This window comes from Paroedura picta, chromosome 6 (genome assembly GCF_049243985.1).
Source record: "Paroedura picta isolate Pp20150507F chromosome 6, Ppicta_v3.0, whole genome shotgun sequence".
NCBI classification, from domain to species: Eukaryota; Metazoa; Chordata; class Lepidosauria; order Squamata; family Gekkonidae; genus Paroedura; species Paroedura picta.
In genome coordinates, this window is record NC_135374.1 from 15,330,054 (window position 1) to 15,343,724 (window position 13,671).

The 13,671-nt window shown below is 44.4% G+C and overlaps 1 protein-coding gene across 3 annotated transcripts in view; it reads left to right on the forward strand.

The window, feature by feature from the left end:
* Positions 1-13,671, forward strand: part of CNTN5 (contactin 5) — a 744,496-nt gene that overhangs the window by 715,801 nt on the left and 15,024 nt on the right. For all 3 annotated transcript variants that reach the window (XM_077341497.1, XM_077341498.1, XM_077341499.1), the window contains exon 21: positions 5,724-5,833. In XM_077341497.1, the coding sequence (XP_077197612.1) occupies positions 5,724-5,833 (110 nt within the window). The remainder of the gene's footprint in view (positions 1-5,723; positions 5,834-13,671) is intronic.

Below are 13,671 nucleotides of genomic sequence, written 5' to 3' on the forward strand. Positions count from 1 at the left end.
GCAGGGGTAATCAACCTGTGGTCCTCCAGATGTCCATGGACTACAATTCCCATGAGCCCCTGCCAGCATTTGCTGGCAAGGGCACATAGAAATTGTAGTCCATGGACATTTGGAGGACCACAGGTTGACTACCACTGATATAATGTATTCTTGGTGAAAGGATTGAAAGGATTTCTGGATTTCTGGCCCCAATGCTGGTTCTCTTGATGGCATCTGGGTTTTGCCCACTGTGTGACCCGGAGTGTTGGACTGGAGGAGCCATGGTCCTGTTCTAACATGGCTTCTCTTGTGTCCTTGTGTTCCTTCCTGAGCATGAGTGCCGATTTCCATTCCTTTCAACACTAGAAGCTCATTGATATATATCCTTGAGCAACAGCAAATTTCTAGACATGCTATTTGGAACCAAGGGTTAAAAGGAATGATACATATTTATCCACGCCCAATGTAACTTTTGGATCATTGTCTCTGAGTAGGAAGAAAACAGCTTCCAGAGAATAGAGGGGAAAGTGATTGCTTAATATAGGGACATAATATAGGGATCCCTGAGAGTCACAAATAAAAGGCAGTCAAGCAAATAATGAAAAGGTATGTGGATTATCTGGAGGCTGCAAGGGCATAGTCTCCCAAATACCTTGCCAACAAACTTGCTCTGTAAAACCATAAAAGGAATGATATTTAGCCTAGCAAACAAAAATGCCCTACAAAACCATGGGACTGAACGAGAATAAAAATAAGGGTAATGCCGGGAGAAGGAAGGAAGTGACCTATTTGTCTTATGCCTCCACTGTACATGGAGAAGGAGGACCATCCTCCCTTGAGGGCTTCTTCCCTACTCTGAAATAATCCTACTAGTCTCTTGGGGAAACCCACATATAAATAAAGGAACCATCACAAGGTGTCAAGGAAGAGCAAGCCAAAAGAAACCAAGGAGGAAGAAATGCTGGGGGCGGGGATTAATACCCCACTTTGTGGAGGAGTCCCAAAGCAGCTTACCTTTCCCGTCCTCTCCCCACAACAGACACCCTGTGAGGTTGATGGGGAGAGCTGTAAGAGAACTGCTCTGAAAGAATACCTCTAAGAAGACTGTGGCTGGCCCAAGGTTTCCCAGATGGCTACATATGGAGGAGTGGGGAATCAAACCTGGTTCTCCAGATGAGAGTCCATCACTCTTAACCACTACACCACAGCAGCTCTCACAAGCATGTCTGGAATTGCCTCTCAAAGCAAGGCACATCTGAAGAGTCTCAAACACAAGCTGTTGCCTTTTAGGAGTCCAATGGAGGAGGGAAGCAGACTTGGGTGTACTTCTGTTTCAAAACAGAACAGGGCCCTGAAACTGATGTCTCTTTATTAGGGCTGCCAGCTCTGGACTGGGAAATATCTGGAGACTTTTTTTTTTTTGGGGGGGGGAGCCTGAGGAGGGCAGGATTTGGTGAGGTGAGGGGCTATAATCCCATAGAGTCAATCTTCCAAAGTGACCATTTTCTCCAGGAGAACTGATCTCTGTTGTAATAGTGGAAGATCTCCAGCCAATATCTCTTGCAGGTTGGCAAGTCTATTCATGATGGGCCAGTGCTGCTGTAGGGAACAAAGACTTAGTAGGGGGTGGGGGACCCTTGCAATGATACATAGGTGTTTTCCCAACTCAGAGCTGGCAACCCTAATTCCGGTGGCCCTGTAAGGTTTTCAATGCAAGAGATTGTCATTGGCTACCTGTATGCCAGATCACTGTTTTCCTTGGATCTCTCCCTTCCAAATACTAGGCAGGGGCAACCCTGATTAGCTTCTGATAACTCAAGAGATCAGGGCCTTTTCTGCACACATAGAATAATCTACTTCTTATGTGCATTAAAAGTGCATTATCCGACGTGTGCAGAATGGGCCCTGGCTAGCTTGGGCTATCCAGATCAAGGCGAGGGAAACTTACAGGTACTCATAGAATAACACAAAAGATATTATAACATGCAGTTGCTGTATGACACATAAAGTCCCCAAAACGTGACTGAAAGCGTAATTGATGGGGAACAAAAAAGATTGTTTTTGAGTTCCTAAGAGAAAGTATTTTAATGTTGAGGACTGTTGTTCTGCAAGGAGGTCCAAACAGCCCTGAGAAGGAGTTCAAAGCACTGTAACAACACTCAGATCCTCAAAATAAATCACAGAGGCTAACCGGAATGAAACCAAGACAATTTTACCATTGGCTCACTTTCTAACGTTCAGTGAAATTGAGTGAATGTGGTTCTCCAGCAAGTTTTATGTACCCTTGGCTGCTATCTATGACATCCTAAATATACCACTCAGAATGTAGGTCTTCACAAATGGAAGAAAAAATGGCATTTCAGATCAGGCATAAAATATTTTAAATGTTTATGTCCATGTATTTGCCAAGGCGTTTATAGTTAGAAGTTGATACTGCAATATTAATAAAAGGTTATGATCATAACACTGGCAACAATTATAGGAAAAGCTACTGAATCCATCAGTCTTATTCGCGGTGTTAGTCAAACAACCGGCAGCGTTGGATGGTATTACAGGCTATTTTATACTATAGTAATATAACACAGTAGATTGGATGGTCCTGTTCCAGTCCAAATCAATAAAAGCCCACAATTTCCATAAACCTACACAATTATAATACAGCTTATTGATAGATGTTATATTCTCTGTCTTTTCCCTGAAAATTTGCATTTTAGTCTCAAATAGCTGTGCATCTTCAGTAAATAATTCTGTGCAGTACACATAAAGAGCATTTGTTTCATCTATTTAACAAAAAATACTTGATTTCTGTTCCCATGTGGCAGAAAGCCTAGTTTCCATTCTGAGCAATACATAAAAACCTCTGTCTGTTGAATTCCATGAAAGGGAAATGATTTCTATGTTTATAGAAAACTGCCACCCAACATTTTGTGTAGATTGCAAATTATTTGTCCCGCTGCAGTCTCCCCTGACAACGCGGTAATTGCTTCAATGATATAAAATCCAGAAAACGGCTTTTGATGCACAAATCTTTGTAATGCATAAAACAGAAAACAAGGTGTGCCAACTGCAAAGAAAACCACATCGGGTGAAAAATACTGAAGCGTAATATCTGTTTGGATCCATAAAATTGCTTTCTTTGTGCGCAAAAAGCATCAGGACGTGTTTGCAGAATCATGAAAGAGGGATTCCAGAACAATGACATGAAATACAACCTCAGGCCAGAAATTGGAGAGCAATCCGTATCAAAGATTTGCTTCTCAAAATCAGTTTCCAAATTTTCTTGTGTGGTTTTTGATCATAACTGTTCTCAGTATCCTCTGGTATCCCACTGTTTGTTGAATATCCTTCCTTCCTTCCTTCCTTCCTTCCTTCCTTCCTTCCTTCCTTCCTTCCTTCCTTCCTTCCTTCCTTCCTTCCTTTGACATCTCAGTATCTGATATATGGCACATGCTATCAAAAAGTATTTCACAAAGAGTGTCTTCTTGCAAGAAGCTGCCCTCCAACTTAAGTGGCTGTTCCTCCAACAAGAGCCATTTAAGATGGTGGGCACTTGGAGGAAGTCTTCAGACTTGATTAGGGCAGTAGTACTATAGAGGTAGGATCAACCACAATGAGACTTAGCACTAGACAGTATTCATAGCTGATAGAGGAAAGGAAGGCAGCATGGTATAGCCCAATCTCCTCAGATCGCAGAAGCTAAGCAAGATCAGTACTTGGAAGGGAGACCACCAAGGAAGACTCTGCAGAAGAAGGCAATGGAAAACCACCTATGTTTTTCACTTGCTTTGAAAGCCCCTTGCTTGAGTCGCCATGTCAACTTGAATGCCATGCAATGTCTACAGATCAGTCCAATTTTAGCACATGGACAAAAAGGAATTTCCCTAAAATTCTGAGCGCTGAAGATCAGTTACCAATGGATAAAATGGTCTTACAACCTGAATGTTGCTTAAATTGATTACAGAAAAAGCAATTTATTCATTCTCTCAGACATGAATCCTGAAAACACTAAAAATGGTAGGCATCAGGAAAACTGTCATAATGTTTATCAGAATTATTGTAGGTTAATAATGGAATACCAGTTTGATAGTGAGTGGAGAAATGAATATCAAACAAGGAATTTTCCAAGGAGGCTCACTGTCATTGCTGCTCTTTGTTATTGCCCTAATGCCACTCACAATCATTCTCAACAACACAGGCCAAGGATACTAGCTTTCAAAGACAGGCCCAAAGATTTCACATTTCTTGTGTATGGATGGCTTAAAAATGTATGGAGAGTCATCATCGGAGAATGATTCTTTACTAAATACACTTTGAATATCCAGCAAAGATAGAACAATGGAATTTGGCACTGACAAACTCAGAGCATGAGCACTGAATAGAGAGGAAATCCCTGAAAAAACCAAGATGCCAAACAACAGCCGCACCAAAAAGATTGGTCTTTCCTCTGCAGTATGGGAGAGGGAGCCTGACCTAGCAGTCATCTGACTGCACCAAGATGTGCAGGGTCCAGACCTCCCTGGGGATCCACACCGTTCCCAGCCAGGAGAGCAGATCCCCTCGTCTTCTGAAATATGCCCTACAGAAAGCAACCTATATGGGGTAGCCAATGGATGCCCATCTCATTTGCCTATTCCCCAGCCACCTGGCAAATGAGCCCCTAGCTGCCCAGCAGGGTCAGCCACACTTGTTTACATGTTGTCTCATACGGAAGTCCAAACCCCAGGGAGTCCAATTGCCCACGGGACTCCCTGCCCACAGGCTCCATCCCATGGAGAAGGTCCCAGGTGTCTCCACTGTGTCCCCACAAGGAACCTAACCATTGCGTTTTGAACCAGGTGCAGTTTCCAGAGTAGTCTCAAGGGAAGCCCTTCATAAAGTGAGTTGCAGAAGTCTAGTCTAGAGATGACCATTTCATGGATCACCCTGGCTAGCTCTGCTGCAAAGAGATAGGGTACAAGCTGCCGAAACCCGTGCAGAGATAGGGTGAAAGTTGCCATGCCCAGTGCAGATGGAAAAGTGCCAGGCAGGTGACATTCATGATCTAGGTCTCCACTGAAGGGGAGGCATCCAGAATCACTCCCAGGCTCCTGATGGTAGGCCCCAGTGTTAGTTAGTCTCCATCAAGGGCTGGGAGCTGTGTCAGTTTGGTGTAGTGGTTAGGAGTGCAGACTTCTAATCTGGCATGCCAGGTTCGATTCTGCACTCCCCCACATGCAACCAGCTGGGTGACCTTGGGCTCACCACGACACTGATAAAACTGCTCTGACCGGGCAGTGATATCAGGGCTCTCTCAGCCTCACCCACCCCCAGGGTGTCTGTTGTGGGGAGAGGAATGGGAAGGCAACTGTAAGCCGCTTTGAGCCTCCTTTGGGTAGGGAAAAGCGGCATATAAGAACCAAATCTTCTTCTTCTTCTTCTTCTTTTTCTTCTTCTTCTTCTCCATTTGTCTCCCCATATGCCTATCTAGCTTCATGTGTTCCTGTGAATTATGGAACAAGACAGCTTCATGTGTTCGTGTGAGTTATGCAACAAAAGTTCAGATCTTTCTGAACATAACGGTACAGGAATCAAGTGTGTGAGAGGATGTTGCTTGTCTGATATTCAAGACAAATGTGAAGTTTTATTTAGAGTAACAAGAGAGACTTGAGGGGGAGAATATGACAGTTTCAGCTTTAGTGTTTTTGATAGACTCAAGCTGTTATGGATGAGCTTTGTTATTTCAATTTTTTTCCCCCTCGCTACAGAACCCAGCGATGCTCCAACTGACGTCCAGGCGACAGGACTTTCTGTATCGGAGATTCAGGTATCATGGAGGCATAATAAAGAAAGCCTGGGAAGACCGCAGGGATTTGAGGTATTCATGTACAATATTATTTGTGCCCATCTATTATTGGTTCTTGATTTCCTGCCGCTGAAAGAAATGTATTGGTAATGAAAGGAATTATCCAGGTAGGACACCATTGACTGTGACAGGTACATAATAAGTAGCTCATCGAATTGGAACGATTTGAAGGGAAAATACATGCAGGTGGTTCACCAAGATGACTGGGCCACTTTCAGCTTTTGAGTCCCCCAGACATAATAAAAATTGAAAACGATGACGCATGATGAACATAAAAATAAGGTGCTAAAAAAATTAACCCATATGTGAATCCGGGGAGCCCCTTTGAATGTGAGGTCCTGGCCAACCAGCTCTCTTGGTTTGTCTCTTGAGAGGCCCTGCTGATCACCAGGGCAAAAGTAATGTATCAATCTGTTTGGGTCTAATTTGATCTTTCTCAGCTTTTTGACCATTGAGGCATTCTTCAAGCTTTGAGAAACCCCAGAAGTGGTGTGATAATGCAGAATATGGTTGGGAAGCATAGCTGTGTACATGCCCACCTGGGGCTCCTCCCTTTCCCACCCCCTTCAGGGCCAACACTGGCCATTTTCGGAGGGGGGAAAGGGGTGGACATGACCATATATGGTCATATCACTTGATAAATGTTTCATAAATTTTAAAAATATATTAAAGATCAATTAACCTCCATTAATTAACTCCCATTAATCCTGCCTACCTATGGGACCGCTTGGTTGCTTATGCCCCCCGCAGGACCCTTCGCTCTGCGAGTACAAACCTACTGGTGGTTCTGGGCCCTCGAGATGTTCACCTGGCCTCAACCCGGGCCAGGGCTTTTTCAGCCCTGGCCCCAACCCAGTGGAATGAGCTCCCAGAAGAGCTAAGGGCCCTGCCGGAGTTAACAGCTTTCCGCAGGGCCTGCAAGGCGGAGCTCTTCTCCCAGGCATATGGTTGAGGCCAAGGCGGACAGTCCCGACATTAGATCTGGGCTCCCTGAGTTTCTGAATGATCTGATTGTCTCACTCCCATATTACAGTACTACAGTATTAGCAACCTGATGTCCCTTGGCTAATGTGGGGCGGTTTGGGGGAAGGGGTTTAGTGGGGTTAGTTAGTGCTCGCCTGTTGCCTAATGTTGATAATGTTGATAGTGTGGATTGGTTTTAATGGTTTTAACTATGGGTTTTATTGCAATTTTATCTTGTAAACCGCTGTGAGCCTAAGGGAACGGCGATATAAAAGCTTAATAAATAAATAAATAATTTGGGAAACTCTAGGCTTTCCACATTTGGACTTTCCTCCCCTTATTTCCCAGGCTGAAATTCACAACATGCTTTCTGCATCTGAGTCTGACAGAGGCAGCCTCCCATCATGCTTTGCTCCCTTCCCCCTTTTCAATTTTTTTTTCAGAAAATGATGCCTGTTTGCACCTTTCTCTTAATTTCACCATCCTGTGCCATCGATCACCTCCCCCCTTCCCCACAAAGTGTACTGAATATATGTTTTATAAAACTAGGTTATCATGTTACAATGCTGCTGGGTAAAACTGCTTTTTAATGTACTTAGAAACAGCATTGTAATGCAATTAACCCATTGTAAAACAAAAAAGGCAGATTTTTTGCAACAGAAGAAGAAGAAGAAGAAGAAGAAGAGTTGGTTCTTATATGCCGCTTTTCCGTACCCAAAGGAGGCTCAAAGCAGCTTACAGTCGCCTTCCCTTCCCTCTCCCCACAACAGACACCCTGTGGGGTGGGTGAGGCTGAGAGAGCCCTGATATTCCTGCTCAGTCAGAACAGTTTTATCAGTGCCGTGGCGAGCCCAAGGTCACCCAGCTGGTTGCATGTGGGGGAGCGCAGAATCGAACCCGGCATGCCAGATTAGAAGTCCGCACTCCTAACCACTACACCAAACTGACAAACAAGTATTGTCTTGTGGATCAAAGGATCAGTAAGTTTAGCACCTCTGTAGTAGCTTTGGCATCTGAGCTACCTGTAGACACCTCAGTGTCAGGAACCTCTTCTGTGACCTGGGCAGCTGCTGGATGTTCAGCAGTGTTGGGATTATTGGAGTAGCTTTCTTGAGAGTTTGAGATTTCTATGTTTCTTTCGCACATGTTTACCGTTTTGCTGGCAAAAGTGGCAGGATGGATAAGTCCTTCCTGACCTACTTCGAACAGCTGGTCTTGATGCGTTTCGCGTTGAGTGTGAACGTCAATTTGTCCAATTTCACAGTCACCTTGGAACAGACATTCAGCGCGTCTAATGATGTCACCCGGGTTTTGTGCAAAGGTTGCTGTCAGCAGGTGTTATTTTTGAGGCAACTGTAAGTTTGTCAGCAACAGGCACATACACACACTTTGTTTTTCTTTTCTTTTTTTTTGAAGTTCACTTGCTTTGCATTTTTTAGAGTAAAGTCGTTTTCTTTGCAATTCCCAAGAATGGCGAGAAGAAGAGAGAAACAAACATGAATATCAGTTCTGTTTCACAGAACAACTCCTCTCCCAGGACCTTTTTTTTAATGAGACTTATCAAAACCCTAAAACAGAAGTTTAGCCAGAGTCCACAAGTGGCTGATGGTGGAAATTGCCAGCAAGTCACAGCTGGTTGACTTGCAGGAGGGCATTTTGGGCTGGAATAAGACGTGGCATACCAATGTTGGGATAAACAAGGCCACAGCTTTTATTACCTCCCCACGGGAGGGTTGGCACAGCATGGGAGAGGGAGCCTGACCTAGCAGTCAGCAGACTGCACCACAACCCGCGGAGTCCAGAGGCGCCCTGGGGACCCACACCATTCCCAGCCGGGAGAGCAGATCCCTTTGCCTACTCAAGTCCGCCCTAAGGGAAGCGACCTATGTGGGGGAGATTTTGGTTACATACCATAGTTCATAGAGGCCAGGGGAATATCTTACAGAAAGACTAGCCCTGTTAGAATGGAAGGAAGTCTCTTAGCATTTGTCCAGAATGAGTCGGGTATCCTGGGTAGTCAGACTATTCCAATTTTGTCAGATCTTGGAGGCTAAGCAAGACTGGCCCTGGTTACTAGTCGATGGAAGACCACCAAGGAAGTCCACAGTCACACTGCAAAGACAGGCAACAGCAAACCACCTCTGAATATTTCTTCCCTTGAAAACCTATGGAGTCACCATAAGTTGGCTGTGCTTTGACGTTCTATGCAGGAATTGCTCCCTGTACTGAACAACAAGGTCACCCTGCTAAGGATGTTGAGGAATCATAGAATCATAGAGTTGGAAGGGACCTCCTGGGTCAGCTAGCCCAGCCCCCTGCACTATGCCGGACACTCACATCCCGATCGCTCATCTACTGTCACCTGCCACCCCTTCACAGAATCAGCCTCTCTGTCAGATGGCTATCCAGCCTCTGTTTAAAAATTTCCAAAGATGGAGAACCCACCACCTCCCGAGGAAGCCTGTTCCACTGAGAAACCACTCTAACTATCAAGAACTTCTTCTGGAAGTTTAAATGGAATTTCTTTTGCATTAATTTCATCCCATTGGTTCTGGTCCATCACTCTGGGCAAGAAAGAACAACTCTGCTCCATCCATTGCTAGTTCTCTAGAGATGTTACATTGGTGTTCCTTTTTCACAGAGCAGGGTTCCACCAGCCATGTACTCCAGGAGCATAATTCACTGGTCCGGGTATCATTCTGGCCTTCCCAATCATCTTTCTCACCATATCAGGAAGATATCGTAGCTGTAAAAATGGTTGCTGTAGATCAGGGGTAGTCAAACTGCAGCCCTCCAGATGTCCATGGACTACAATTCCCAGGAGCCCCTGCCAGCAAACGCTGGCAGGGGCTCCTGGGAATTGTAGTCCAAGGACATCTGGAGGGCCGCAGTTTGACTACCCCTGCTGTAGATGGTTGAAGGATGGTTGAAGGAACTAGGTATGTTTAATTTGGAAAAGAGAAGATTGAGAGGGAACACAATAGTTCTGTTCAGATACCAGAAGGCTTTTCAGCTGGAAGAGGGCAAGGACTCGTCCTCTGCTGTTCCAGAAAGCAAAGTCTTAATATAGGAGGGTTCGTTTTAGTTGAATGTCAGAAGAAACTTCCTAGTGAGAAGGAAGATTCCATAGTGGAACCTAGAACCATGATCTGCAATGCTGCTCTGCTGTCTTCTTTGGAGGTCTCTCATCCAAGTACTAATCAGGGCTGACCCTGCTTAGCTTCTAAAATCTGATGAGATCAGACCGTACCATGCTGTATTCCCTCAATTCCAGATTATTAGTCCCTCATTCTCATATCTATTGTACAGACATGTTCACATGACAGTGTCAGTTGATTTGCGTACTGAACCAGTATCATGATTACCCACACATGTCCAACTGACTGTTCACAACGTCCTCCTTCGAGAGATTATTTTTTTCTTCAGGATGGTGACCCTCAAATTGGCATACGTGGATGTATGCACAAGATCAGTTTTAACTTCTGCTTTCAAACCCACTGAAAAAGCTTGACTTGACTCGGCTTCAGAAATACTCATAAAAGGCCCTCAGTTCTGCTGCGCTTACAACTGAATGTTTCCCAAGTTACCTGAAAATGAACATTTCGTGAGCTGCAAACAGTGTTGTAGAAGACATTGTTGCCTTCACTGACTGGATTGCAAAAGAACTGTTCAGTATTCATGGGCTGCCGGCAGAATCTCCAGAGAGTGAGGGAAACTCTGCAAAAGCAAGCAACAACTACCATGTACTTGTAAACATCAAAAATGATTTGGTCTTTTGTGTGAGAAGGGAGAGGCATAGAGTGCAGAGGGTTCTCCCTGAATTACATTTGACATAAACCGGTTTCTCTCCGAATAACTCCAACCAAATCCTCAGCTCTTCTCTCTGTCCCCTAGCGATGCTGCTCTAGTATGATTAACCCACTACAAGTTTTCCTCAGGTGGTCTGTCATCTTCAATTCATTACACCAACTCAGAGCTTTGTAGTTGTGCACAGGTCTTGCCAAGGAAGGAAATATTGTTCAGACCGCTTCCTCACATCAGTCAGTCAGAGCTTGCCAGGTCTGAATAGTACATTTCTTTGAAGGCCCACCAGAGGTGGGCTGTCCTTGATTCCTCTGAAGTACTTTTGACTTCTTGTCAGTGCTTATTCTCACCTGTTCTGTCTAGCTAGTCACATCTCGTACTGGCTTCAGGTGAGTTGAATTTCAATGAGGTAAAAATGTGGAAACCTATCAATGAATGGTATACCCAATGTCACTTGAGAGCGAATCACAGAGATGTTTTGTGTGGGAACTTTTCCTCAGAACTGATGAGTTTTCTATGAAGGGGAAAAAAGACTATACAACAAAATAGCATGTTCAAGAAGCTAAGCTGAGGTTGATACGGTAGTTTCAGACACAACAGACTTGACCATGGCACTCCCTGGTTGGCCTTCGGAAAAATAAAACATGCAATGAACCCAAAACTTAAAAAACAAAATTAAAAAAATGGTTGAGGGTAAAAAGAAAATCTTCAAAAGCTAGCTGTCTATCTGTATTTTTACCTGTCAAGGAGCTGATGACTTAAAACAAATATACCATAACACTTATTTAAATAAGATACATCTCTTTTAATGTTTATACTAGTGTAAACCAAAAATAGCTCAACATTACTATAACATGTATACAAGCCTCCTCATGTCACAGACATAAATCAGGAGACCAGCCCATTTCAACACCTAGCTCATTTCAGCACCATTAAAGAAATATGGAAAACAGCCATTTATCACTGAACTACTAAACTTTACATATATTAGGGACTTCCCATCTTTAACAAGGCATTTATTGATTCTGCTCCTATGAATAGACATGATTCCCATCATCATGTTCCTGGATGCTACGGTGCACACTGCATGTGCAACCTAGTGCCCACTTCCTTCTTCCCTGATGCGGACAGATGTTCCTGACTTCCCACCACTTCCTTTGAGAAGGAAGAGTTTCAGAAGAGTCCAGGATGAATCACCTTTCTGTCTACAGACAGTAACTAGTCAAAAAACAGCTACCTCCATCATAGAACACATGGCTCAGAATCTCCCAGCATTTTGTGATTGATCCCAGTTTCCATGGCAGCCATTTTGAAGTTGATAGTGTAATTCTAAACAGGGTCACACCATTCTAAGTCAATGGAAGGAAATTTATTTAGAAGTGTGTAACTTTGCTTAGGATTGCACGGTGAGTCTAGAATCGTCAGGCTTCCTACTTATTAGGCAAGAAGTGATATAGAGTTCTGACTGGGATTTATAACCCTCAAGCCTCATCAGGTCATAACTGCATTGATTCTCTGAGTAATCAAGTTTTTGTGTTCTGTAATCCTGCCTCCTCCAATCTTGTTCTTTCTAGAACTCAACTGAGTGACCTTTCTGCAACCAGAGAACTAAGTTCCTTGATCAAATACCTTAACATATTTAAACCTCAGTAATGTTTGCAGCTGAACTCTGGCAGAAGCGGTATATCTTAGCTCTGGGTTGGGAAATAACTGGAGACTTTGGAGGTGGAGCCAGGAAAGGGAAGGATTTGGGGCAGAGAAGGACCTCAGAAGAGTATAATGTTACAGAGTCTAAGCTCTGTACCTTGCCTGGATGGGGTGCAACTGACAACTCCACCACTGGTCAGGAATTTGGGGGTGATCTTTGATGCCTCACTTTCCATGGGGGCTCAGATCACGAAGGTAGCCCAGATGATGTATTTTCATCTGCGCCAGGCCTGGCTACTAGTGCCCTACCTGTCCTTGGAACACCTAGCCACTGTGATCCATGCAATAGTCACTTCCAGATTAGACTTCTGTAACTCACTCTACATGGGCCTACCCTTAGCTTTAATCTGGAGATTACAGCTGGTACAGAATGCTTCTTTGGGGCCAGGGGCCTCTAGTAGATTAGCACCTGCAGAGCGAAGTGCCCTGCGGGGGGGGGGGCATAAGGAAACAAGCAGTCCCTCAGATAGGCAGGGAATCAGTGCTGATTCAGATATTTTTTTCAGCTCATCCAAGCCCATTCCCTGCATTCAAAGAGTTAAAATCAGGGTTCCTGAAACATGATTTGGAAATAGGCTATGATTTGGCTGTTTAAATGCATTCCTTCCAACTTTCTGAGTTGGGGTGGAAAGCTCACATTGATAATGACAGGCACCCCACCACTGGGACCAGGAGGCTGTCAAAGAGTTGTTAATGGCAGGTGCCCCTTTAATGATAATGACCTGCTCCCTTTAAATTCCTCTCCAACGTTGGGAGGAATTTAAAGGGAGCAGCTGCATGGCTATCATTATGAGCTGTTAGGCATCCAACCCATTCCCTTTAAATGATCACCCCCATCATTGAAAGCAAAGCTGTTTCCAAAAGTAGGGGGAAGGGACTTAAGGGGAGTGTCTGGGTGCCTAACAGCTGATAATGACACATGCACAGCCACTCCATTTAAATTCCTCCCTAATTGCTGTCTACGACAGAGAATGAGGTGGCTGGATGGAGTCACTGAAGCAGTAGGTGCAAACTTAAATGGACTCCGGGGAATGGTAGAGGACAGGAAGGCCTGGAGGATCATTGTCCATGGGGTCGCGATGGGTCGGACATGACTTTGCACCTAACAACAACAACAACAAATTGCTGTCTGTTCCTCTCTACACAACAGACACCATGTGAGGTAGGTGATGCTGAGAGCATTTTGAGAAAAGAGGAGAGCTGAGAGAAGAGATCTGGTTTTTGTACTCTGCTTTTTACTACCTGAAGGAATCTCAAAGCAGTTTACAATCACCTTCCCTTTCTTTCCCCACAACAGACACCCTGTGAGGTAGGTGGGGCTGAGAGAGCTCTGACAGGACTGTGACTGGCCCAAGGAGTGGGGAATAAAACCCAGT